At 61.2% G+C, this 25,785-nt stretch overlaps 3 protein-coding genes across 14 annotated transcripts in view; 2 read left to right on the top strand and 1 right to left on the bottom strand.

Moving 5' to 3' along the window:
- Window positions 1-9,942, top strand: part of ZFPM1 (zinc finger protein, FOG family member 1) — a 31,989-nt gene extending 22,047 nt beyond the window's left edge. The window contains 8 exon segments of the mRNA XM_067004314.1: window positions 2,744-2,877; window positions 5,182-5,287; window positions 6,247-6,456; window positions 6,588-6,812; window positions 7,061-7,156; window positions 7,295-7,444; window positions 7,597-9,476; window positions 9,478-9,942. Coding sequence (XP_066860415.1) covers window positions 2,744-2,877; window positions 5,182-5,287; window positions 6,247-6,456; window positions 6,588-6,812; window positions 7,061-7,156; window positions 7,295-7,444; window positions 7,597-9,476; window positions 9,478-9,804 — 3,128 coding nt within the window. The 3' untranslated portion in view covers window positions 9,805-9,942.
- A 1,417-nt stretch (window positions 9,943-11,359) lies between these two features.
- On the bottom strand, window positions 11,360-13,405 carry CIDEC (cell death inducing DFFA like effector c). The gene is made up of 6 exons (XM_067004315.1): window positions 13,371-13,405; window positions 12,651-12,718; window positions 12,348-12,489; window positions 12,117-12,266; window positions 11,779-11,963; window positions 11,360-11,666 (listed from the first exon to the last, which is right to left on the bottom strand). The coding sequence occupies exons 2-6, from the start codon at window positions 12,698-12,700 to the stop codon at window positions 11,477-11,479; spliced, it is 717 nt and encodes a 238-aa protein (XP_066860416.1). The 5' UTR covers window positions 12,701-12,718; window positions 13,371-13,405; the 3' UTR covers window positions 11,360-11,476.
- Window positions 13,406-14,280: 875 nt separating this feature from the next.
- The window catches only part of ZC3H18 (zinc finger CCCH-type containing 18), a 44,082-nt gene continuing 32,577 nt past the window's right edge, over window positions 14,281-25,785 (top strand). For 9 of the 12 annotated variants that reach the window (XM_067004258.1, XM_067004256.1, XM_067004254.1 and 6 more), the window contains exons 1-4: window positions 14,281-14,343; window positions 14,704-14,773; window positions 20,858-21,462; window positions 24,419-24,503. In XM_067004258.1, the coding sequence (XP_066860359.1) occupies window positions 20,872-21,462; window positions 24,419-24,503 (676 nt within the window). In that variant the 5' untranslated portion in view covers window positions 14,281-14,343; window positions 14,704-14,773; window positions 20,858-20,871. Of the gene's footprint in view, window positions 14,344-14,703; window positions 14,774-15,053; window positions 15,072-16,463; window positions 16,586-20,857; window positions 21,463-24,418; window positions 24,504-25,785 lie in introns of those variants that run through there. The other 3 variants (XM_067004250.1, XM_048075112.2, XM_067004259.1) reach the window with 3 other exon arrangements.

Genomic DNA, 25,785 nt, shown 5'->3' with positions numbered 1-25,785 from the left:
CTCAGGCTATTTCTCCGAAATCTCTCGATGAGGAGATAAGGCGAGGCGAAGGGCCCGGGTGAGCGGGAGCTGCTGGCCCCTGGGCAAACACCGGGGCGAGGGGAGCAGCCCCACTTTTCTGCCAGCCTCAGGGGATGGATTCTCCCCGAGCGGCACCGCTGTCCTCTTGCCGTGGGGACCCCGTGCTGTGCCCAGCAGGTGCCCCCATTGGGACCAAACCCCCCCACCCCCCGGTGTTATTTTTTTTCCTTCCTTCCTTTTTGCTGCTTTTCCTGACCCGAAGCCAGCAGCCCCATCCCTGCCCGAGGTGGTTAATCATCTCGGAGATGAGAATTCCTGTGATAACGGCGGGGCCGCCCGCGGGGTACCGCCTCGCCGGGAACCGATGGCGAGATTAGATAACGGGGTCGGTTGTGTTACCCCGCGGGGTGGTGACACCGAGCGCCGGTGGCGAGGGCAGCGCAGGGCACCCGCACTTTGCTCCCTGGGGCTGCCGGGCTCTGCGCACCGGTCACCTCCCGCGGCCCCGTGGCGTGGCACCGCCGGGGTCCCGGCACGTCCCCGGTCCCTGCCACGGAGCTTTGAGGACGGGGCGATTTGGCTGAATTTGGGGCTGTCGGGGCTGGCTTCCTGCGTGGACGGGGCCACCTGTGGGTGGCTGTCCCCATTTGGGGACGCTGCGTGTGTGCTTGGCTTGGGTGGCATCCCCAAGGCCACCTGCGTTCCATTTTTTTCCCGTTATTTCCCCTGTGCCAGGCGATGCAAAGCGCAACGATGCTGTATGTTCTGGGAAGAACGTGTTTTTTTTTTTTTTTCTCCTCTCTCCGGGTGTTGTTGGCCGCCTCGGTGAGGAGTGTGGGGACAGGCACCCAGCTGGGTGCCCCCCTGTCACCCCGTGTCCCTACAGCAGTGGGTTACCCCGCAAACGGGGGCACAGCCGGTTCCAGCAGCATCCCAAATCCTGCACAGGGTGCGGGCACAAATCCATCCAGAGAGCCTCAGCCACCAGCACCAGGCTCAGCGCCGCCAGGAGCCCCGCTTTGGCCCAGCCCCACGCTGAATTTTTGGGGGCCGCGGGCGGATGCGCCCCGCTGCGGCGTGCCCGGTGGCGGGGCCGGCTCTATTTTTGTCCCCCCGTCTGGAACGGTTTTCTCTTTATCAGCGCCTGTGTGTTTTCTCTGCTGGGGATTGATACACAGAAGATGAAGTGCTCTGACATGGGAAGTGTCAGGCGAACGCGCTTATCGCGGAGACGTGGTCTCCTGACCCAAACGCCGCTGATTAGCACTGAGACGGGGGGAGGGGGGCAAAAGGGGGGGGGGCAATGGGGGTAAGGATGTGGCAGTTGGGCTGGGACAGGGACCCGTTCCCCAGGGGCACCCAGGCAAAAGCCAGAGGTGAGCTAAAGCCGGGCAGAGCCCATGGGGAGCGCCGGAGGGGGGCCAATGCAGCCTGGGGGTGCTGTCCCGGGGCCGGGCTGGTGATGGAGGCGGCTCAAGGGACCCCTCCAAGCCCACACCAGCAGCTTTGGGAGCCAGCAAGAGCCGGCTGCTGACAATAACTGGGTGCTGGAAGTGCGAATTGGTGGGCAGCGGGGTGCCGGGGAGGAGCAGCCCCCGTGGGGTCGTGGAGAGGGACGTACCCGTTGGCGTGCCTCAGACCTTTGGGACCTTCAGCAACTTTGCGGACCTTTTCTCCCATCCAACCCTGCCAGATGGTGTTTTTTTTCCCCAGGGGGCGTCAGCTGCGCCCCTGGGATGTGCTCGGAGCACAGGGCTTCCTCGCCCACCCCCCTGGATGGAGGGGACTCGAGGTGACACCGTGGGGCTGGGCGCTCGCAGGCACCTCCGCCCCGCGCTCAGCACCCAGCCCTCCCGGTGGCTCACCTGAAATAACCCCAGCGCAGAGAGGATCCAGATGTCAGCCCGGCTAATAAACGCATCAGATTCCAATCTCTGCAGCCACGGGATCGTTTTATCCTCCCCGCGTTCCTAGCCCTGAAAGCAATTTGCCTCCAAACGAGCGCAGCCTCCTCCCCGCCCACGGGACCCGTGCGTTGCAGCGGTGCCCTCGGAGCACGCAGCGAGCGCAGGAGCTGGGCACCAATGTCCCCGTGGACACGTGGCTGGCTTTTGGGGGACCCCAGAGCGGCCCTGGGAGCCCCGTACTGCTGGTGGCACCCATGGGTGGCTCCCTGTCCTCGGGGAGCATCCTTTGTCCCGGGGTGCAGCATCCGGCCCCTTCCCGCAGCGCTGCGTGGCGAGGGGCAGCCGGCGCGCGTCCATCCGAGTATTGGTTACCTGCCATCTTATCTGCGCCCCGAAAGACAAAGGCACAGTTAAAACATTTTAGAGCAGCCTTCATAGTGTATTAACGTGTTATCTAACCCATTAAACCAGAGCCTTATCAGATAATCAAAGCCATTAAGCCCTGAAGCTGCTGCGACTTTGGGTGCGGGGATGGGAAGCGCTCCTTCCGCTCCGCCGCGGCACCGAGCCCGGACCCCCGGCGCGGTCGTGCAGGGACCGAGAGGTGCCCTCGGGGCTCTCCCGGCTTTGGGGCTGTGGTTTCGGCCGGTTGGGCGCTCCAGCCCTGCTTCGGTTTTCCCCCAAAACCAGCCTGAAAGAAACCTTCCTGTTCTTAACGCCTCCCAGGCACCCTTTGGGAAAGGGATCGGGATGGGGATGGGGACGGGGCGGCCTTCGGTGCCAGGGCCCGGCTGATGTCGTGTTTCTCTCCGCAGATGAGCTGGAGCTGGCGGTGCGGGATGGGGAGCAGCGGGTGCGAGCCCGCCGGAGCCTCCCCGAGGGCTTCTCCTGGGGCCCTTTCCAGGGCAGCATCCACAGCGAGCCGGCATCGCCAGGGCACGGCGAGACGGTAAGGGGGGCGCTGACAGCGAAGGGGGAAACCCACAGCAGTGAGCGGTTTGGGGAGAGGAATCGTTGGGGGGGGGATTTTCCCTGCACCTGCGCTGAGCTCCGTGACCCCGTGGGAATCACCCGGCTGCTTTTGGGTACCCGGGGCGCTCCCCTCGCCCTCACACGTCCACTTTGCACCATGGCTGCAACACACGGCTGTTAAAACACCGGCCTGACGCGTGCCCACGTCGACACCCCCAGGCTGCCGGGGGTCCCTTCCCCTCCAGGCACAGCTCCTGGCGCTGCCCATCTGAGCTCGGAGCATCCCCGAGGGTTGGGGACGGCAGCACCCAGCGGGGCGCTGGCGGTCCCATCCCGTCCCCCCCCCGGTGTCACTTGTGCCACGAGCAGGCTGCTCACCGGCATGCATGTGCTTGCGGGGGAGATGGGGCTCGGGGTGATTTGGGGCTCAGAGGGGAGCCCGGTGGCCACGGGGACAAGCGGAGAGAGGTGGCAAGGAGCGGGGTGGCACCCTTTGGGATTTCAGCCGGTTTAGTGCCTGAGCCTCGCGGTTTGGTGTTGTGCTGGAGCCACGCTGCTGGCGCCTCGTGCCTGCTCCGAGGGTGAACATCGGTGTGGGTGTGCACGGGTGTGCACGGGTGTGCCGTAGGCCCTGGGGCCCCTCACGGCCGCATCCTTCCCCTCTGCCCCCTCCCCGGAGCCGTGCGAGGGCAGCTCCAGCGCAGGGTCCTCGCAGCCGGGGCTCTCATCTTGGCTCCATCCCCACCTCCTCCTCCTCCTCGCTCCCTCACTCCTTTTTTTTCTCTATATATTTTTTTTTTTTTTTAGCTCAGGCCCGTTTATCTTTGCCGAATTAAATCCTTGATTAACCCTTATCTGCCCAGTTTGGCTCCCTATCTCCCGGTTGGCGCCGTGTGTCCAGACACCCGGTACAGGATGATTGATTTCTTAAAGATATGCGCGGCTTTTCTCTGATACTTCATTTATTGTCTAAATATTTTTGCTCCCATTTCAGCAGCTCCCTTATCGAGCCGGGCTGATGATTCCCAGCCCTGCTTTCCTCCACCGCTCGCCTCCCTCCCTATCTCTGCTCGGGGGAAGCGAGGAAGGGATCGCAGCCCCATCCCCGATAGGGGCTGTCGCCCTTGGGTCCCTTCGCCTTTGTTGCTGGCGGCAGGAGGGTTGGGGGGGGCAAAGGGGGTGTCCCCAAATGCCAGCTCGCGGCTGGAGATTTAGTGGGGACTTGGGGACATCGGGTGGCTTCTGTGCGTCTTTGGCCAGGGACGTGGCCTGCGCCCATCGTGGTAGGGATCGGGGTGGAGGTGATGGAGGAGCAGGATGGCTGCGGATCCCACGGGGCTCCCCAAAATGCCCTCATTCAGGAGGGTGCACAACCCCTCTGGCAGTGCCGGCTGTAAGGGGGCAGCGCTCAGTGCCTGTCCCGCGTCCCCCCAGCCCACCTGGCCCTATGGAGGGCAGGGGGGTGATGGTGGGCAGCGCGGGGCTGCCCCGATAACACCAGCCGGGGCGGATGCGGCGCAGATAGGGTTTCCGATGGTTATCGGGGCCGGTTCAGCGCGGAGACACTGACCTCTTTGTTCGAGGGAAAACAAGGGAGGTTTCTCAGCGCGGGCTGGGGGGCCGTGGCCGGGATGGGCAGCTCACTCCGCGGCCACGAAGGGGAGACGGGGAGGGTGCACCGGGGTGCTGGGAGCACCCTGGGGTGCTGCGGGGCTCCGTGGGGAGCAGCACCTGCGCGGGGGCACCGCGGCTCCTCCGTGCGCGCAGCAAATCTGCAAAGCAACAGCTGAAGCCTTGCGGGGGGGAGCCTATGCTGTGCCCCCCCCGCTCTCCAGAGCCGCTTTCTGCAGCATCAGCAGCTGCAGGCAGGCACCGCGTGTGCACCGGCGCGGCGTGCACGCGTGCGTGCGAGCCCATGTGCGTGTGTGTGTGCGCGCACGCGCGTGCGCTTTATCACGCTGCGAGCACTCGGCTCCTCGCAGCGATAAGGCCCAAACCGGCTGAGACTGTCAGTCTGAGTTTGAGGGTTTAGAAATATTGGGACGAATAATTAGATTTCATATCGTTACCGCGGCAGCCATCGGAGGATCAGGCAGATTAATTTCCAACCCCCCCCTTGCTCCCCCCCCCCCTTCCTCGCGCATTAATATTCATTAGAGATGCAGGAAGGCAGAGCCAGGCGCAACGCTGGCACGGGCAGAGCGGGGCACGCTGCCGTGCCCCCCAGCCCCGCTGTCCCCACGCTGTCCCCACGCTCACCCACGTCTCTCCCTGCCCGCAGCAGAGCCCGCCCGTGACGCTGGTGCTGGGGGACGAGAGCTGCTGGCTGTCCCGCCTGCCCCTCGTGCCCGGAGAGCCCGACGCCAACGCCGTCATCTACAGGAAAGGTTGGTACCTGCCGGGGGGGGGGCACAGCCACGGGTGCTGCAAGGGGTTGGTGGTGCAAGATGCGGCGTGATACGCAGTGCAGGCAGTACTGCCCGCCGTGGTGCATGCACCTTGCAAGCCTCGGCGCAAGCGTTACTGCCGGCGGTGGTGCAAAGATGTGCAGGTGTTGGTGCAATGCTCGGTGCGAGCATCGCTGCCAGCAGTGCTGCAAGTCAGTGCAAGTAATACTGCAAGCAGTGGTGCACCGCAGTGCGAGTAATACTGCAGGCACTGGTGCAAGACTTAGTGCAAGGATTAACGCAAGCATTGCTGCAAGACCCAGTGCAAGCAGTACTGCAAGCGTTGGTGCAAGATTCAGTGCGATGCTCAGTGCAAGCAGTACTGCAAGCAGTGGGGCAAGATTCAGTGCGGGCAGTACTGCAAGCGCTGGTGCAAGGCTGAATGCACGCATTACTGCAAGCACTGGTGCAAGTCAGCGCAAGTATCGGTGCGCTACCCAGTGCGAGCAGTTCTGCAAGCGTTGCTGCAAGGCTTAGCGCAAGCATTGGTGCAAGGTTCCGTGCAATACTCACTCGGTGCAAGCAGTACTGCAAGCGTTGGTGCAGGACTCACTGCACGCGTTACTGCCAGCGTTGGTGCAGTCAGTGCAAGTACTGGTGCGCTACTCCGTGCGAGCAGTTGTGCGAGCGCGGCTGCAAGGCTCAGCGCAAGCACTGGTGCAAGATTCCGTGCAATGCTCACTCGGTGCAGGCAGCACTGCACGTGTCGGTGCAGGACTGAGCGCAAGCACCCTTGGCGGCATCAGGGCTGTGCCAGGCAGCGCGGCTCAGGCGCGGGCTGACACCGCCACCTCCAGGCAAGCCGGGGCTCAGCCGCGGCTAGGGGAACGCGCCGAGCTGCTGATGGGGACCCAGGGTCCGGGGTGGGTGACGCTAACTGCTCGCCCTTGCTCCCCCAGATGAAGCCGTGTGGTGCAGGACCACGCGCGCCGTGCGGGAGGACGAGCCCGTGTGCGCCTTCGTGGTGGCCGAGCCGCCGGCCATCCCCAGCCAGGCGCTGAAAGCGGAGCCCGGCGACTCGCCCTACCCGGCCGCGCTGCACTCCGACATCCAGCTGCTGCCCCAGCAGGCCGGCATGGCCGCCATCCTGGCCACCGCCGTGGTCAACAGTGAGTCCCCGGGGCTGGGGGGCACGGCGGGGGCTCGGGGCGACGCTGGCCGAGGGGTCCCCGGCCACCCGGCGGGGCGCAGCATCCCCGCGCTCGCCCCATCCCCTCCCGCCCGTCCCTTCCCTCCGCAGAGGACGTCTTCCCGTGCAAGGACTGCGGGATCTGGTACCGGAGTGAGCGCAACCTGCAAGCCCACCTGATGTACTACTGCGCCAGCCGGCAGAGCTCGGGCTCGCCCGCCGTGGACGAGAAGCCCAAGGAGACGTACCCCAACGAGCGCGTCTGCCCCTTCCCGCAGTGCAAGAAGAGCTGCCCCAGCGCCAGCTCCCTGGAAATCCACATGCGGAGCCACAGCGGTACGGCACGGGGACACCGAGGGTCCCAGGATGGAGGGGGGGGGGGGCAGGGAGGTTGCACGGTCACCAGTTAGATGAGGGTCCCCCCGCCCCAGTTAGGGCACCGGTTTGGGGCAGCGCCCTGCAGCTGGTGCTCGCTTGCAAAGCATAAATACGGAGCGGGCACGCTGCATGCTGGCTGTGGCACAGGGGGTGTCCCCGCCGTCCCCGTCCCTCGGCGCTGAGGTGTCCGCCCGTCTGTCTTGCAGGGGAGCGGCCGTTCGTCTGCCTGATCTGCCTGTCCGCGTTCACCACCAAAGCCAACTGCGAGCGGCACCTGAAGGTGCACACCGACACCCTCAACGGTGAGTTAGGGCCGCCTGGCGTCCTCCCGGGGCCATCCGTCCCCTGTGGGTCCTGGGGACGGCGGCACCAGGGGATGGCACTGATGGGGACAGGGCCCCCCCCCCCAATCCCCTCCATGCCCTTGCAATCCCTTGCAGGCGTCTGCCACAGCTGCGGCTTCATCTCCACCACGCGGGACATCCTCTACAGCCACCTGGTCACCAACCACATGATTTGCCAGCCGGGCTCCAAGGGAGAGGTGTACTCGCCAGCACCGGCGCTGCCCAACGCCAAACCCCTCACCCCCGGTGAGTACGGGGCGGAGGACGTGTGCCAGCACCCCCGCCGAAGCCTGGCGTCGCCCCACTGAGGGCTGCGTCCCCGCACGGCTCCGGCCATGGGGTGGGGATGCTCGGACCCCCACCCCCCAGCTCCTCTAACACCTTTCTCCCCCCGGCAGGGCTGAGCCAGCCGAACAACCCGCCCGTGCTGAAGTGCAGCCTGCCGGCCTTCCTGCCCGAGGGGCTGCCAGCCCTGCCGCAGCACGTGGTGCTGCACGGCCCCCTGCCCGCCGTCCTGCCCGGCCCCGACGCCCCCCCGCAGCCCGCATCGCCCCCCGACGCCGCAACGGGGCCCCCAGCCTCCGAGGTGCAGAACGGCGAGGTCAGAGCCCCTGCTGGCGAAGGGCCGTCCTCCTCCTCCTCCTCTTCCTCCTCTTCCTCCTCCGGCGAGCCCGTCCGCATCAAGGAGGAGCCCGCCGACAGCCCGCTGAGCGAGGCGGAGGCACCGAAAAGCGGGGAGGGGGCCGGCAGCCCCGGCTCGGAGCCAGAAGCCGGCTCCCGAGCCTCGTCCCCCCGCAGCCTCCCCGCGGGGAAGGTGAAGTCGGAGCTGGCCAGCCCCACGCCAGGCTCCAGCCCCGTGCCCAGCGAGCCGGGGACGGGCACGGCAGGCGGCACCGTCTTCCTGCCCCAGTACCTCTTCGGCCACGAGGCCGCCGCGGTGGTGCCGCAGGCGTCGGAGATCCTGGCGAAGATGTCGGAGCTGGTGCACAGCCGGCTGAAGCAGGGCCACGGTGCGGTGCCGCCCGCCCTCTTCACCGGCACACCGGTGCCCAAAGGCGCCACGTGCTTCGAGTGCGAGATCACCTTCAACAACATCAACAACTACTACGTGCACAAGCGCCTCTACTGCTCCAGCCGGCACCTGGCCGAGGACAGCCCCCCCGGCGTGCGCAAGCTCAAACCCCCGCCCGGGGCACCCAAGGGTCCCGCAGCCCCGGGGACGCTGCTGGCCCCTCCGCCGGGCGAGGGGCAGGGGCCGCCCGCGGGGGACGGGGACGGGGGCCGCGCCGCCACGCCGCCGCCGGCAGCCCCCCCGGAGGAGGGCAAAGCGGGGTCCCCCGAGGCGGAGGCGGCGTCGGGGCGGTGCAGCGAGGACAGCCAGAGCCCCGGCAGCTCAGCGGGGGACGAGGGGGACGAGGACCCCAGCAAGACGCTGTGCGAGGCGTGCAACATCCGCTTCAGCCGCCACGAGACCTACGTGGTGCACAAGCGCTTCTACTGCGCCTCGCGCCACGACCCGCCGCTGCGCCGCCCCGGCCTCACCAAGGTCCCCTTCCTGCCCCAGCCCCCCCGCACCCGCAAACGCCGCAAGCTCTACGAGATCCACGGGGCCGAGCCGGCGCCTCCTGCAGCGCCCGAGCCCAAGGCACCGGGGGCCGCCCCGTCGCCCAGCTCCAGCCCCGACGCCGACGGCCCCATCGACCTGAGCAAGAAGCCGCGGCGGCGAGGCGAGCCCGCGCCGGCCCCGCTGCTGCCGCTGGCCGACTACCACGAGTGCACCGCCTGCCGCATCAGCTTCAACAGCCTCGACAGCTACCTGGCCCACAAGAAGTACTCGTGCCCCGCCACCCCGCTGCAGCCCGGCGCCCTGGAGCACCTGCAGAAGATCAAGGGGGCCGTGCCCGCCGTGCTCAAGGGTGGCCGCAGCCCCGACGGCGCCGGCGAAGGGGAGAAGACGGCGCCGACGGGGAGCCCCGGGGGTCCCCCCAAGGCGCTGGCTCTGCCGCCCGCCTACCCCGGGGCATCGGGGGGGGACTCGCTGCAGCGGTACCCCAAGGGTGCCAAGGTGCCCCTCTCCGTCTGCCCCTACTGCCCGCTCAACGGGGCCGTCAAGGGAGACCTCATCGAGCACTTCCGAAACGCCCACGGGCTCTTCGTGGCCAAACCGGTGGCGGCGGCCGGGCACGGGCTCCCCGATACCCCAACGCCCGGAGGGGGGGGCGGCGGCAGGACGCCCGAGCCCCCCGCCGCTTCGCCCCCCCGCCCGCCCGCTCCCCCCCCCCCGCCTCCGCCGGGACAGCTTCAACGGCAAGGAGGCTCGGGACCCCCCCGCCAACGGCAGCCCCCGGCCCCCCGCCTCGCCCCGGCCCCCCGCTTCGCCCGCCGCCCCCGAGGCGCTGCGGGAGGGGCCCCGCGAGCCCCCCACGCCCCCCGCCTACACGGACAGGGGGGTGCAGACCCCCCCGGCCAAGGCGGTGGCCAGCCCCGTGCCCAACGGCAACCACAGGTACTGTCGCCTCTGCAACATCAAGTTCAGCAGCCTCTCCACCTTCATCGCGCACAAGAAGTACTACTGCTCGTCCCACGCGGCCGAGCACGTCAAGTAAAGTCGGGTGCCCACCCCCCCCGACCCCCCCCAGCCTCGTTTCGGGGGGGGTTTTTTGGGAAAAGGAGCGGCCGGGGTGGGGGGCGCCCACCGTGCCGGGGGACCCCGCGGACCGAGGGATGGTTGTGGAGGTGCGCCCAGCACCGCGGTGCCTGGCACCGTGCCCGTTGCAGGGGTCCGTTTGGGGCGATGGGGGCGGGCGGACCCTTGGAGGGGGGGTGGAGGATTAAGGTTGGGGGGCCCACGGACCCTTGGGTGCCCCCAGACCTCGCCCCGAATCCCTCTGAAGCGGGGACAAGCGGCCAGAGGGGTTCCTGCACATCCAAGGCGCGAGGACCTGAAGACATCGGGGTGTGGGCGGGGGGGGCGGACCCCCCCGGCCCTACAAAGCCCCCTACCTCAGCCCCATCGCCCTCCTCCGCCCCGTGCTGCAGGGAAACTGAGGCGGGGGGGGCTCTGCCCTGGGCAGACACTACAGGGACCGGGGGGGTGGGGGGGGGGGGCACAACCGGCCCCTGGGCCAGGAGAGCACTGAAGGCGAGAGCGAAGCCGCCCTGCGAGCTGTGTGTATACGTGTGTACAGAAATAAATCCCTCTAACACCGCCACGCTGCCGCCTCCCTGCGGGGGGGAGTAGGGGTTGGGGGCCTGGGGGGCAGCCCCCCGCCCCCCGTGGGGCAGCAGGTGCGGGGATGGAGGCTGGCAGCTCGTTAATTAGCTGGTTAACGAAGGGGAGAAGCTGCCGTGGAAGGAGGGATCTGCCATGGGTTCCTGTGCCGGAGCCCCAGAGCCGGGCTGGGGTCCCCAGGTGAGCGTTTTTGGGGTCTGGGGTGCTCGGGGTCGGTGTCCGTGGTGGCACGAGCAGGAGGTGGCCGCGTCCCCGCTCCCCTGGGGCTGGGGGGGCAGTGGGCAGCCAGCTCGGGGCCACCCCTGGCCAAGGGGCTGGGGACACCTGAGCCACCCTCCCCAATTAAATCCTAATTACATCGGACCATCGCAAGAGGAGCCTGGAGGGGTTAATGGGGTTCTCCTCCATCCACGGTGAGGTTTGGGAGGCCCTGGGGGGGATGCACGTACCCCCACCCCACCATGCACAGCTTCTTTCCCCTCCCCAGCACGGCACGGCTTACACCCCTGCAGGGAGGGGGCCTGATCCTGCCCCCCAGGTTGATGTAACCCCATACCCTGTTTTGTGGTTGAACGGGGTGGCCCCAGAGCCACCGGGCACCTGGGGTCCCCGTGGGGCCAGGAGCCCTCACAGGGCTTCCCAAGGCTTCAGCTGCCCCCCAAGCCCTGCGGGGGGAGGCAAGATACCACCTCCCCCCCAAAAAAAAAAGGGGTGATGCAAGGATCCCTCGTGGGAGCCCAGCCTGGGGCAATCCTACAGCAGCAGCTCCCCGGGGGGCTTCTTGCACCACCATCCCCCCCCCCTTGCCCCGTGCCCTCTTGCACCACCGCCTGGCCCAGCCCCGTGCCAAGCGGGGGGAACGGCCAACAGCCCCCCCCCCCCCCCCCCGATTCGTCCATCCAGGGAGGGGAAAGGACGCGGAGCAGCGCTGGGAGAAGCACGGCTTTTACTGAAATAAATATATTTACAGAGTAACGGCTACCGCGGAGACGTGGCCGCAGCCAGCCCGCGCGGCACAGGGACCCCCCCCCCCAGCCCCACGGCCCTCACTGCGGGGTCTTCTTGGGGGGCGGCGGGGGGAGGCTGCGGGGCAGGGCGCGGGGCAGCGCCGGGCTCCTCTCCTCGTCCTCCTTGTGCTCCTCGGTGGCGTCCAGGAGCTGCTCCATGTAGCAGGAGGTGCCCAGCAGCACGTGGCCCGCAGCCTGCATGGTGAAGAGCACCCAGCGCAGGGCTTCCCTGGGCCGGGGGGAGGTGGGTGAGCACCCGCTGGTGGCTTGGGGTCCCTTTGGGGTCCCTTTGGGGTCCCCTCGCTGCCCCCCCAAGCGGGATGCGTCCCCCCGGCACTCACTTGACGAGGCGCTTGGCCCCGCGGCAGCGCAGGTCGTAGGACATGCTGTAGGTGCCGTAGAGCGTGGCTTTGACGTTGAGGCAGCCCAGGTCCCGCGGGCTGGTTTTGTAGAGGTCGAAAGTGATGCAGGCCACGTCGATCCTCCGGGGGGGCTTGCGGGACAGGCTCAGCTGGTAGCCGGGGGTCTAGGGCACAGCAGGACCCCCCAGGTTCCCAGCGGGTGTCCCCCCCCCAGCATCCCCGGGCACCTCCCGGCGCGGCATCGCACCGGATCCCCGCGTGGGGTGCAGGTGGGAAAATTCAGGCCCCCGTCGCCCCCCCCGCCCCCGGGGGCTCACCTTGGGGGCAGACCACGCCTGCCCCTTGCTCAGCGCCATCAGCACCGCGCCCTCCTCCAGCGTGCGGAAGAAAGCCTCCGTCTCCACCGCCGTGCCGTCCTCGTCCAGGACCAGGGAGACGGGGCCGGGGGCCAGCAGGGCGCTCTGAGCCTGGCGAGGGGGGGGGGGGGGGCCTTCGGTGAGGGGACAGCCCCCTGGACAGACGGACGGACAGACGGACAGACGGCTCACCTGGCGCAGCAGCTCGGCGAGGCTCTGGGCCATGATGCCCTTGCGCAGGCTGCGGTCCCAGTTGCACACCCGAAAGGGTCGGGGCCGCGGGGCCGGGCTCAGCAGCAGCTGCTGGGTCATGGAGGCGCTGGCGGAGACGCACCTGGGGGTTGGGGGAACGGAGACATCATGGGAGGGGGTCCCCGACATCCCCCCACTCCTCCCAGCACCCCAAATTCCCCCTGGGGACCAGCACACCCCCTCGGGAGATGCTACATCGGGGACGACACCGGTGTCCCTTACCCGTGGGACTTCATCACTTACTTGGAGACGGGGGCGGCCAGGCGCAAGCTCAGGGACTTGGCGTAATCCATCGCGGCACCGAGCCCAACCTGGCGGGGAGGAAGGGGCTTCAGCCCCGGGTGGCGGCGGCGGCCTCCGGCTCCTTGTGCCCCAAGCAGCCCCTGTCCCACCGGCCCCGTCCCAGCAGCCTTCCCGGGGGGGGACCGCGCCTGCCCTTTGGCCGGGGCCAGGCTGGAGGCGGCGGGCAGAGCGTCCCCGTCCCCGCCAGCACGGCTCTTACGCAAAGCGGCGCCTGGGGCTGAGTCAGCGCTGGGGCAAAGGTGAGACGGAGCCACGCAACAGCCTCACCCCGACCCAGGCAGGGGCTACCAGGGCTTGGGGCACGGATTTAGGGGCACCCACCAGGCAAATGTAACCCAGTGCTCCAGGGACAGGTCTACAGCCATCCCCATCCCCATCCCCATCCCCATCCCCATCCCCATCCCCATCCCCCCCATCCCCATCCCCATCCCCATCCCCATCCCCATCCCCATCCCCATCCCCATCCCCATCCCCATCCCCATCCCCATCCCCATCCCCATCCCCATCCCCATCCCCATCCCCATCCCCATCCCCATCCCCATCCCCATCCCCATCCCCATCCCCATCCCCATCCCCATCCCCATCCCCATCCCCATCCCCATCCCCATCCCCATCCCCATCCCCATCCCCATCCCCATCCCCATCCCCATCCCCACTCACCTCTACCCCAGGCCCCCAGCAGTGTCCCCCCCCAGCCCCACTCACCCTATATAGCTGATGGAAATAGTGGGGGCGGGACCAGTTTGGGGGTGGGACCAGTTTGGGGGGTGGGACCAGTTGGGGGGCGGGGCCAGCCTGCAGCTCCTCCCCCCAGGCTGCCCCCTCCCCATGCCCCCAGGCACCACCCCAGTGCTCCCAGTAAGCCCCGTCCCCATGCCCCCAGTGCCCCCCCAGCACCCCCCCAGCGCACTTGGCTGTGCTAAGCAGCGTGCCAGCGGCGGCTCCCCGAGCACACCCGTGTGCACGCACAGCTCCAGCTGCAGGCACCCACCGCCACGTGCACACGCGTGTGCCCCCCGCGTGCACACTCATGCACCGCCACGTGCACGTTGGGACACCGCCACGCGTGAGCCCTTCAAGGTCTACGCGTGCGTGTGCACGCACGGCCACCTCCGTGTGCGTGTGCCAGTGTGCGCGCACCCACCCCTGTGCGCACTCCTGCACGTGCTTGCACGCCCCCGGCTGCGCGCGGCCCCTTTAAGGCGGGGCGGGGCCAGGCGGAGAGGGGGCGTGGCCATACGGAGGTGGGCGTGGCCATACGGAGATGGGCGTGGCCAGACTGTGAGGTGGGCGTGGTCAGACTGGAGGGGGCGTGGCCAGACGAGGCGGGGGCGTGGTCAGGCGAGGAGGGGGCGTGGCCATGCGGGGCGGGGCGGGGCGGCGCTCTCCCGCTCCCCCCCTCCCCTCCCCCCTTGCGCGCGGCCCGGCGCGTCTTGATGACGTCACGCCATGGCCGCCCTGCGCCGCCGCGAGTAGAGGCCCCGGCCCGACCGCGCCGCAGCCGCCGCCGCCGCCGCCCCCCCGCCGCCGCCGCCCTCCCCCTCCCTCCCCCCCAGCTTCCCGGCTCCGGTCCCGCTCCGCCCGGCTCCACCCGGCTCCGCCCGGCCCCTCCGGCCCGGCCCGGCCCGCCCAGGTCAGCGCCTCCCGCCCGGGCGCCGGCTGCGGCCTAGTGCCGGGGATGGGCGGCCTGTGAGGAGAGGGGGAGGGGAGGGGGCGGGGGGGGCTGAGGGGGGAGGCCCCGGGTCGGGGGGGGAGGCCCCGGGTCGGGGGGGGAGGCCTCGGGTCGGGGAGGGAGGCCCCGGGTTGGGGGGAGAGGCTCCGGGTCGGGGGGGGAGGCCCCGGGGGGGGTCGGGGGGGGGCTTGGGGTGAGGGGATGGGGGGGCCCTAGGGGGGTTTTGCGGGGCGGGGGGGGCCGCAGGAGGCGCTGACCATGTCTGTCTGTCTGTCTCTGTGTCTGTCTGTGTCTGTCCGTCTGTCTGTCCCCCGGGCACAGGCACTGCCGCAGGAGCCTCGGCCCCGGGGCGCAGCGCTCGCAGCCCGGCCTGGCAGGAGCCCCCCCCCAGGTAAGGCGTTGGGGTCCGTTCCCCGCCCCCCCCAAGGTGGGAGCAGCCCCCGGGGGCGGCTTCATGGTGGGCGCACAGCAGCTGCGACACGGAGCCGCTGCAGGGGCTCCAAACCCCTCCTGTGAGGCATCCCAGCAGGGGAATCTCCTTCTCAGAGCCCTCTTCTCGCCACCCCCGCTGACGTTTTCTCCCTTTGCTGCTGTACTGACAGCAGCAAAGCTGCTCTCCTCAGCTCTCCTGGAACGACTGCTGCTTTGGCTGTAGGAACACCTGCGAGGTGTGAATTCTGCCTCCTAAGGTTTGTCCAGATGAAGGAAAAAGGGCGAGATTTAATCCCGCTAGCTGCCTGCAAGACATCTGATCCAGTTTTCCAAGCAGAGCTAGATTTTGTGATTGTTCACAAATCCCCCAGAAAGTAGGAGCGATTGTACTTGTTTTTTGTCGAGGGACCAAAGCTGGAGTCATCCCCAATAAGCAGCTGCTAACACAGAGCTGCAGAAAGAGCTCCGTGTGCTCCAGCTGTAGGAAAATCAGTTGCACTCCAAAACAAACTCAAGCAGAGCTGGAAGCAGCTGCTCTTCGGGTTTCAGCCCCGAGCCCGCCTGACAAAGCAGTGAGTGGCACCAGTTAACGTCCTGGATCAGAGCTCTCTGCGCTCATCTTTAAAACTCAGCTCACTGGAGATGGCTGTCGCCAAGTAGCCCTCTTAAATTAACAGCAAAAGGCGGCTCAGTTTTCTGCATTAAAAGCTTTCCTGACAGCTGCCAGGTGATTGAGGTGTGCCGCTGTGAATCTTCAAAGTCAGAGCTTCCCCAAGGACGTCAGAGAAGTGTTTCAGCTTAGCTTACCCTGTTAGCGACCAGGGCTTCATTCAAAGCAGAGCCCTGGGTGCTCTGCTTTTTTTTTCTGTGTGTCTTTTTGATTTTATGTGACTCTCCTTTCCCAGCTCTCAAGGCATTTTATCTCCTTCTCTTCCTATTTGCACTGCTTTTCCATATTTTCACCCATTGTGGTTTCTGCCCTTCATTTCTGTTTTGCTTCTGTTTTTCAAGTCTTTGTCCCCAAAACCTTTTTGCATCATGTTTCCCTTCTGACCTCTCGGCACTGTTTCCCATTCGCTCTCCTCGGCTCACCGGTTATTTTTCACCCATCCTTGTGGCTAGACTTAGCCCGTGCTCCAGAACTTTTCTGGCCTGCATTAACCGCTGGCTTTCATGCATCTGATTGATGGAAGTATTTTAATTTTGCGTCAGGCTGCTTGGCTACAAAGGAGGGGAGAAAAAAATTCTTTCTACTGTCCCAAAGAGCTCTTCCTGAAACAAAGAGGCCTTCGGTCTGCCTCACCAGCAGCTTCGAGAGGCCCTGTGGTCGCCCGGGGAGCTGTGAGGTAGCTCCTCGGGGACTGCGGAAGTTTGGTTTGAGCTTGGTTCTTGCCATCTGGCTGGCAATTTATAATATTTCAAGACCGAAGCTGATGGATCTGCCAAGATCCAGTTTTCTGTAGTGTACCCAGTGCCCTTGGAAACGCCTGAGCTGCAGGTTCCTGCGCTGTGTTCGTGGCGCGTTCCTTGTTCGTTGGGAAAAAGCTTTTTGCGGCTGAGCCTTGAAGGGAGAAATGTGCTGAATGAAAATAACGCTTCCCGGGTTTTTTTTTTTTTTCCGTTGGTTTCAGCTCCCGCCTTAACTGACAGCTGGATCCTACAGGTGCTGTGCTGAGTTAGAGGGAGCTGCCCTCCCGAGGCAGGGCAGCAGCTCGGTCCCTTCAGTGCAGGCAGCTGCGGGCAGAGCTTAGCTTTGCCAGCTTAATTAAAGGTATGCCTCGAACCTTCAGCGTGTTCCAGTTGGAAACAGAGCAATAAGAAACGCAATTCTAGCTTTCTGCCACAAATAGGCCCTGCGGTCAGGCCGCTGCGGGCTGACGGGAGCTGGGTGGGGGCACGAAGATCCCGTGGGAGCGACCGGAGGGAAAGTCTTGCTCGACCTGAGGGGCTTTTGTGGGGGCAGCGAGCGTTGTCTAGCTCATAGCTTGGAGGCTGGCGTGTGCTTACTGCACATGGGACGGCTGCAAAGTCCGCGATTTTTCTATTGAGAGGTCATGTGAGCTGCTTTTAAGGGACTTTCAACTCAAAAAGGCATCCCCGAGTGCTTCTAGAGATGGTAAAAGACAATTTTGGCCCAAAGTGCACCCCCCCTGTTAGATTTGCTCCAAAACCTGCCAGTGGAAAGGCTGTTCCAACGTCTCCAGCCTGGCAAAGTGGGGGTTCTGCAAACTGTGTTCAAAAAACGCCTCGGCGGACTGTTCCGAACTAGTCTGGTTCAGGCGGGAGGAGCGTTGCAGTTTGAGCAGATGAAGTCAGTGTTGCGATAAAAGCAGCTTTGACCGAAGTCGTCTTTGCCTGAACTACCTGTGATTTTAAAGGTGCCTCTGAGATAAAACGCTGCTAAGTGAGAAGTGTTATTATATACCTGGTTTGTTACCCAGTCGCTCTAAGCTACAAGTCAAACAATCTTATCTGTAGCTTAGCAATTGATTTTTTTTGCTTCTGTAGCCAGTTTTGAAGATGGTAAGAAACCGCTTTAGTTTTAAGACACAAAAATCCCAAAGTTGTGAATTATGAAGGTTGTGGATTTCTGCTCTGCCACTTCTGTCAGTAGTATTCAGTTTAAAAGGCTTCCATGGAGCCAAATGTTCCTGGTATTCATCTGTAAAGGATTCATCATGAAAGGAGAGTGAAAAGAAAAACTAAAAAAAAAAAATAACCTGCGGGATTCCAGAGACTGGGGATAAATGGTATTTACAGGTTATTCTCAGACAAGATTTGGGACGTGCACTTTATATCGCGGTGAGATTTGCTACCCTGAGAAGAATAAAATCCACTGGAGCTTGAAAGAAAGCTTGAATGACTGGCGAGTCCTGTAGCGTTTCACAAAATTCTTACTTTGGTGCTCTGCCCTTCCTAACTCTTAATTTATTTGTTTTTCGCGACAAATGAGTGTCTGCAAGTAATACTGATCAGGTCAGGGATAAGGCGTTCTTAATTAATCACTTGATTAATGCAGGTAAACGTGTTACTGTGGTACTGAACCTTCGCTTGCAGTCCTGGCTCGCGTCCTGGGGGTCTGCAGAGGATGGGGAGTGGCTGGAGGACGCGGTATCGTCCCCGTCTCACTCCTTGCGGCGGCAGCGACCCGGTGAGGGGCTGGTCTGACTTCCGCGGGGCCGCCGCATCGAGCGCCTTGCGGGCTGCCCGGATTCTGTGAGCCCTTTTCAGCTGGCTGTCGTTCATTGTGTTTCTTATCATTTCTGCTGATGGAAAATTAATAGGAAATTATATATAAAAAAAAACAACAACAACTCGGTGCATCAGTTGGTTACAATAATGCCCTTAATAGCTGCCGGAGGAGGTGAATGCTTTATGCTCATCAGCTCAGCTGGGGGTGAAAATTCATATTTGTTTTTTTTTCCCAGCCCTCTGAGGGGCTTAAAAGCTTTTGCTTTGGCGCTGCTTGTCTGTAAGAAATCAGAAACCAAATTTCCTGAGCACATCCCTGCTTGACAGCTTTTACGGTCCTGCTGGCCTCTTCAGGCTGACCTTTCCCACGTAGCGCGCAAAGTTGTTCTGCGCGCACGCGAGGCGTAACTTCTCGGGCACTTAGGCAATTAAAATTGCTGTCACAAAATTGCTCTCGAAGCCAGCACCAATTTATGCAGGCGGTTACGAGCTCAGCAGCAACCTTCCTGCGCTCAGTAAGAACGTAATTTGTTTCAGATTCCGTCCTGTTTAACCGCCCAGCGCTGCTGTCAGAGAGAGGCGATGCTGTCTTTTAATTTTGGCTCTTAACTTCTCGGTAAAAGCACAATTTTGGTTGCGAGGAAGACCCAACTCGCTCCGGAGTGCAGAGAAAGAGGAGTAGCTCGCAGGCAGCTCCGAACGTGACCCTGCTGCTCCCCAGGGCTCCGTCGGTCGTGTAGGTCATCGGCGCATTTATTAACTGGCTGATATTTGTGCAGGGCTTTGAGACGACTTGAAGGAGAGCGCAGATACTGGGGGCTAATATTTATGCGTACTTGTCCTGCTCCCGGGAGAGTTTCTGAGCTTTTATTTTTTGAGGAGCATTCTTAGTCCCTCTGCAAAGCGCCCAAGGTATAAGGAGCAGGATTTTCTCGAGAGTGGCTTTCGTCTCGGGAGTTTGCTGCAAACGCCAGCTAACAGTGTCCTCGCTGCGGTGAAGGCAAGAGATGTTATCGCAGCGATGACAGTGCATCTGGCAGCGCCCGGGACATAAATACAGCAGTCCTCGTCCTGCAAAGGTTGGAGAGAAGAGATGAGCGTGGGTAATAAAGTTGTGATGCCTTCCTGCTAACACACAGAAGCGGTGCTGCGTGTTCCTACGCCTCCTGCCGCGTTTCAGCCCTGAGCTCTCCGGGTGTAACCACCAAAATATTTTGGGTTTCGGGCTCTGGGAAGGCTTTTGGGTTTGCTCTGGTCGTGTTCGTGTTGCGGGGCAGCCTGTTCGGATGCTGCGGCGTGGTGTGCCTTCTGCCTGCCTGTCTTCTGCCGTAAATGACAGCACGAGCGAGCTTCCTGTGCTGAACCAGGGGAGCACAGCAGCGAACGGCGGTGGAAGGGGGGCAGGATAAGTGCTGTATAGCGCAGGGCTGGCCGGTGGTAGCATTTCACAAAGAATTGTTCAAAGGAGCCACCAGAGTCATGCGTTTGGAGCATTTCTGCTCCAAAACTTGTAAAAATAGGAGGTAAAAACCTGGTGACTGATGGCACGGTGCTGTTGCTGCAGCACTGAATGCGCTTATGGGGAGGCTGCAGCTGGGTGTGGCTGAAATAAAAGGTGATGCACAATAAGGTGAAGAAACCCTGTCAGTTCATAATCCCAGGTCTTTTCTTTAGCCCTAACTCCGCTTCTGTTATCCTCGGTTGGCCTCCAGCTTTTCGCTTCTGGCCGCTCCGGTTTGGTTTTTGAGGCAGCCGAGCGCTGTTGGCTATTGCTGAGCAGGGGGAGGAAGGGATTGTGGTCGTGTCTTGTTTATAGGGCTAAGGACGTGCTACAGCAACAGCCCACAGCCAAAGGGTAAGAGGTTTTTATCACCGTGAGCTCTTGTCTAGATGCGGACCAGCAGTTGTACCGGTAAGAGACGGGGCTCAAGCACTTCTTGGGTCGCACAGTCCTGCTAAAAATCCGGGGTTTGTGTTCTGGAGTAAGAGAAATAAATGTGTGGGGTTTTGTTTTCGTTTTCCCTGCTTTACGTCTCGTCCGTTTCCATTGCCTTCATTATGCTTGCGCTAAGCAGAGGTCGGGCTTTTAACCCGTATTCATACCACGCACGTGTTCCTATTGAACTTCCAGGAAAAGCGTGTGCTGGAGAAGGTCACGAAGTTTTCTGCTGCTTTGAAGGAGTTTTGGTTCTTGAGTGTATAAAGCAGGTGGAGACTGGATGGCAGTACATGCGCTGTCTAAATTAAGCCTAATTAGAAGTCCAGGATTTTTCATGAATGCGTCCTATCCTCGTTTTCGTATCTGTTCTGGCAGCAGTGTAGAAAATAGTGCAAGTATATCACAGAATACGGGCTCTTTTTGCCAGAATCATTGTAAATGGTGTCACTGCCTCCTGGGGAGTCTGCGCTGTCTGCAGCGCCCTGTGCTTGTGGTTGTAAAAACGCCAGAAAACCTGCCCCTGTGTTCTGGAGCTCGCTCGCTTGCTCCCCAAAGAAATGCCACCGCTGAACGCGCCTGGGGTGAGAAGGCCGGCGTGGGATTCCTAATGATTATTTGATGGGAGAGCTGGTGCAGCTCACCCATTAGAGCCTGTAGGTGAAATCCCAGCCTCGTGCTCTACCCTTGTATGTTAAGGGTCTCTTACCTAGCCTGGAATAAATTCTTCATGCAATTTAAACTCTGTTTTCTTCTTGAAGACAGTGAGATAAACCGTGTTCATGAATTCAACTGTTGTTTGTTTTTTTTTCTTTAGGAGACAAAATACAAGGTGAATCTTTCTTGATTTCCCGGCTTGTTCCCCGTAACAAGTTTGTGTTTTTTTTGTTTCTTTTTTTTTTTTACCCTCCGCAGACAATTGGGTACTGATGGAAGTTTCCGACAGCCCTGAGCGAAACCCCTGCTCTCCTGGCGAGGAGGACCAGCAGCTTTCCGATGACGAAGTCCTGAAGGAGAGCGGTTCGGAGCGGGAGCTCGATGGAGAGGGCGGGCGAGGCAGCGTCCTGGGAGAGGAGGAGGAGGACGCGGCGCGGGGGCTGAGTCAGGGTGAAGAGGAGAACCACTCGGATGAGGAGGACCGCCTGAGCGAAGCCAAGTCTCAGGACTCTGAGAACAACGAGCAGAGCGGGGAGCTGAAGAGCCCTCCGCCTCGCAAGGGGGAGGAGGAAGACCGCACGAACGACCTCGGAGATGAGGCGTCCTCCGTCACCCGCGAGCTGGATGAGCACGAGTTGGACTATGACGAGGAGGTGCCCGAGGAACCAAGTGCTGCTGCTGCGGAGGAGGATGGCGAGAAAGCTGCTGGTGAGGACGACGAGGAAGAGGAGAAAGGAGACGATGCCCACGAAGATGAGAAGAAATCCGGCGGTAAAAGCGATGATGAGAAGGATGGCCAGGATCCCGTCAAGGAGAAGAAGAAAGAAGAAGATGACGGAGAGATTGATGACGGTGAAATTGATGTAAGTAGGAGCTGGTCCGAGGGGGGCAGAGCCCTCCTGGGGGAGGCCTGTCCTTGTGTTTGAATATTTGCCTCTTGGAGTGCCGTGCCTTTTTCTCTTCTGTGACCCGAGCGTGCTAGCTGTGTCCCAAAGTAACGCACTTTTTTCGTTGGAGGTAAGACCACGCTGGGTGCCAAGTCCTAAACTCAGAGGTTAGGGCGCCCATTGCCACGTACGGTAGCAAAATTTTGTGCCACGTGGTGTTGGAGCAGCTGCAAACGAGCTTTTCCCTGCCCAGTATGGAAGAGCTCCAGTGCTTTAAGAAACTATTCTGCTCTGGCTCTCGGAGGACTTCAGGTCGATGCTGACAGCAAATTGCTTAGCAATGGATGAGGGGATCACAAGCTGCCTCAGCAGCTTCGTTTGAGAGGCCGGAGCTGTAGGGTGGCTCCATACTCAAGGTGTCAGGCTATTTAAAAAAAAAAATGAAGTGCTTTTACCCCGTTTGTCTTCGGGTAAGAAGCGCTGCAGGACAGCAGCTGGATTTAACGGAGCCTAATACCAGGTCCCTCTTGCAAACAGGACAAAATGGCTCTAGCGGGAGAGTTGAAACCCTCCTGGAGCTTCCTGGTGGCAAACACTGTGCTTATATCTGAACGGCAGGAGCGCAGGGCACCACGCAGAGAAGGGGCTGGTGACGCCAGGTCCCTCACTGAGGTAGCCCGGAGCACCTGGCTGGCTCTGCTCCTCCCTGTCCCTGCCAAAAATGCCCCTGTGCAGGCAGACCAGCTTGGGGCAGCGTGCTGTTTTGTGGCACACTTACAGGTGGGTGCTTACCTGGTTACCTTAGGACCAGAAGATAACCATTTGCTCCATAATCAGCTGTTCTTTGACCCCCCAAAAAATTTTTGTCGTTTTATTTATTTTTTTAAACTTTAATGGTCCTTTGGCAAGTTCTGTGTTGTGTTTTTTTTTTAAAAGGTGATGTTGGTTTTCTGCACCTTACCCGCTCCGCAGGCAGTTCTGTTAGACACCTGGGGTATTTTCGGAAAGTTTCTGGAAGCCGTGTGTTTCTGATTCAGTTAGAAGGAATTTCTGCGTGCTGGGGGAGAGTCCAAGCAGGAAAAAGAAAATCCCGGCGTTCCGATTCTGTGCCTGCTTCTTGATTAAAATATGAATGCTCTCCTTTAGAATCCGAGGCATTCTTAGGAGTGCTCTCCTTACAAAGCCGGAGATGAAGCCGTGGTCTGTTTTTCATACATTAACTCGTAACAGGGTTCCCAGCTGCCTGATTCCAGGGAGACCCCCCAGAAATAAATACTTCCCCTTTTGTTCCACGCAGCCTTCGCCCGGCCCTTGTGAAGGGAGCCGAGCCGGTGATGCCACTCACGCGCCCTTGAATGCCAGCCCGGCTCTGGGGGAAACTCCTCAATCTCTGCACTTTCTTCTGCTTCCAGACTTCCCCCTTCGGAGGGGGGGGATATTAATATGAGTTTTAATGTGAATCCGCGTGTCTTTAAGATCGGTTCCCGCTCAGGAGAGCGCTCCTTGCGTTGCCCCAAAAGGGCTGCCCCACAAGAGGCTGTTAACCCAGCTCTCTGTACACCCTTTAGAGACAAACGATGTTTTTTCCCCGTTTCCAGCTGTTAAACTGACCCAAGCACGCAGCTTTCTCAATCTTCTCCTTGCCACGGCGTCGTTCTGGTGGCCGTGCAGTGGGAAGGCCTCCCCCAGCGGCTGGTCGGGTGTTTGATAGCTGGAGACCTCGGGGGGGTGAAAAGGAGACCCCCGGCCCTTATTTCATGCTGCCTTTTAGGAGAAATCACCAGTTTCCTTGGGGGTACGCCAGCCACCTCTGACAGCTCTCCGGTCACTTGGGCCTTTTGGCATCGCTGCCTTTTTTTATCCCTTTTGATTTTTCAGGTGTGGCCTCATGAAGGCAGCAAAGGCTTTTTTTTTTTCCTTTTTTTTTCCCTTTTTTTTATTTTTCCCCGGAGAACAAAGGCAAAGGCTGGTGCTTTCCAGCTTCAGCTTCTTTCCCCTCGCGGAGCTCCGCGGCTGTCGTTCCGCGCTCGTCCCCGGTGGTTCTTCGTCTCTGACGAAACGTCCGGCTTCCAGCATTCGGTCCCGTGTCGCGCGTGGGGGTAGCGCCGAGTTTCGCTAGGGCCGATCCGCAGCCGCGTGGAGCTGAGCGGGAGGGAGGGAGTCGAGCTGCTGCCGCAGAGGGCTGGAAGAAATACATCCTGCTTCGTTCCTGAAGAGCCTGGGGGGAGGATTGATGCTCAGCATTGAAGCGTTTTGTGTTTCGCTGCCGTGATAGCAGAACTTAGCATAGAAGCGCATCGTGTCTGTATTGTCCCATTGCATTAAGAGCCTGCATGCAGGAATTCTGCTCTGTATTTTGAATCAAGTAAGGAATGGTTTTGGGCTAAACAGCCGTGCCACGGTGCTGAGCAGGGCGCGGTGCAGTTAAAAGGCTCAGAAGGGCAGCAGCGTCGCCCAGCCGAGCTGCTCTAGCTGTCGGTGTGCGCGCTCCCAGCCTGCAGGAGGGAAAGGTAACGCAATTTAGCTTGTTTGCGTGAAGCTGCCCCTCGCTGCCTTCCACGTGCCGTTGGCTGGAAGCGCCCCGCCAGCCAGCCGTACTCAGCTGAAGGCTGTTAATATCTTAATCCACCGCGCCGTTTTTGTGCCTCAAAGCACATAGTGGGGAAGATGATGTTCCTTGGTCTGTATGTGGCACTGAGACGGTCGTAACGCCTGCTGGTCGTGCAGTCAGCTCGGAAACACTGAACGTGATCCGTTTTCCTGTTCGTAGCAGCGCGTTCGGGGTGTTTATCCCAACCTTTCATTGAATCCCCGCTGTGCTGTGCCTCGGGGTGCGTTTTCAGCGACGGGTGTTTGACCATATTGTGAAATGTCAAGTCACCGCGCAAGGTGCAGCGCGTGAAATGTCAGCCTGCCTGTCTGTCTGTTCCAGGATGACGACCTGGAGGAGGGCGAAGTTAAAGATCCCAGCGACAGAAAAGTGAGGCCGCGTCCCACCTGCCGGTTCTTCATGAAAGGTAACGACGTGCTGTAGCGGTGGAAGTACAAGCCAAAGGTGCCGTAGGTTTTTTCGTTTGGTTTTGCGGCTGCTAAGCTGCCGTCTACGTGATAATCTCTGCCCCAGGCATCCTCGGTATCACCTTTCAGTTCCTTGGTGGCCAGGTGCCGAATTTACATAGAGCCAATATGAAAAAAATCCTCAGGCCCAGGTATGGTGAGCCCGGTAGAAGCAAATAAAGGAAAACAGCGTGGAATAAAACTGCTCGGGCTGATTTAATAACCTGCTATTGCTTAAAGAGGTGCTGTGATGTTATTCCCTGGAAAACCGAAATGGCAAGTCTCGTTGTTTCTTAGCAAGCAGACGCCTTGCCAAAATGTAATTGTTTCTTGCAATTCTACGCCCAGCTTACTTCCCAGTTATTAAAAGGCATTCGCTAATTATTTTTTTTTTTTAATTGGAAATAGAAATTAGTTTCCCTGCGAGGAATAATGTGGCATCATGCTGGCTCCTGGTGAGCCCCTGCACACGTGCTTTGAAAAGCATCTGTCGACCAGGTTCCTGCGTGGCCTGGGTAGTGGTGTCGGGTGTTGGCAACCCAAGTGCAGCTCCTTGCACAAGCAATCCAGAAACCCCAACGGGACGGCGTGTTTGAGGGATGCTGTTGGACCTGATGGGGATGCGTGCTGGTGGCCAGAATTTCCCAGGGCTGAGGAAATGGCCAGCTGGGGAGAAATTCTTCATGAAAACAAGATTTTTCTATTTTTTTTTCAAGCCAGAAGATCACACTGTGCTGTGTCAGGTACTACACTTCTGAAATAGGATTTGGATTGCCAGCCTCAGAAGAAATGGGGGCAGGAAGTCACATAACCTATTTCTTACTGCACGTGAGACTTAAATAAGGACTTGAGACTTTTAAATCTAACCAGTTCTATTTCTTACTTTTTTTGATTCTTCCTAATGAGACACTCCCTGAAGTTTGTGCGACTGTGACAGATGCCTCGCAGTTCTCTAGCGCAGAGAGCAGGTTTTATAAAAGTTGTCTTATTTGGGCTGCTTGTAGCTCAGTTCTTCCTTCAGCTTCACCTCACTCGATGTTTACTCATTTACTTTGTTTTCTTTACAATCATCCTCGAGCAATTTATTGAAATCTGAAATTAAAAGAAGGGTGTGGAGAGCAGGGTGGAGCCTTTGTTCCTTGCGTCAGTAGTGTGTGCAACGTAGGGAGCTGCACAGGGGGTTTCCGGCGATGTGACCATCAGATAGCACTCACCTGCCTTCCTCAATGCCTTCCGGCACTG

Source organism: Anser cygnoides, chromosome 12 (assembly GCF_040182565.1).
Source record: "Anser cygnoides isolate HZ-2024a breed goose chromosome 12, Taihu_goose_T2T_genome, whole genome shotgun sequence".
NCBI lineage: Eukaryota > Metazoa > Chordata > Aves > Anseriformes > Anatidae > Anser > Anser cygnoides.
The sequence above is the reverse complement of the archived record's forward strand: the minus strand, read 5'-3'. Positions and strand labels throughout refer to the sequence as shown.

Coding starts and splice junctions, on each gene's coding strand:
- CIDEC (XM_067004315.1), bottom strand. CDS start 12,700: ATGGATTACGCCAAGTCCCTGAGCTTGCGCCTGGCCGCCCCCGTCTCC. Junction 12,267..12,347: donor TCGCCGAGCTGCTGCGCCAG/GTGAGCCGTCTG, acceptor CCCCCTCGCCAG/GCTCAGAGCGCCCTGCTGGC. Junction 11,964..12,116: donor AGGCGTGGTCTGCCCCCAAG/GTGAGCCCCCGG, acceptor GCTGTGCCCTAG/ACCCCCGGCTACCAGCTGAG.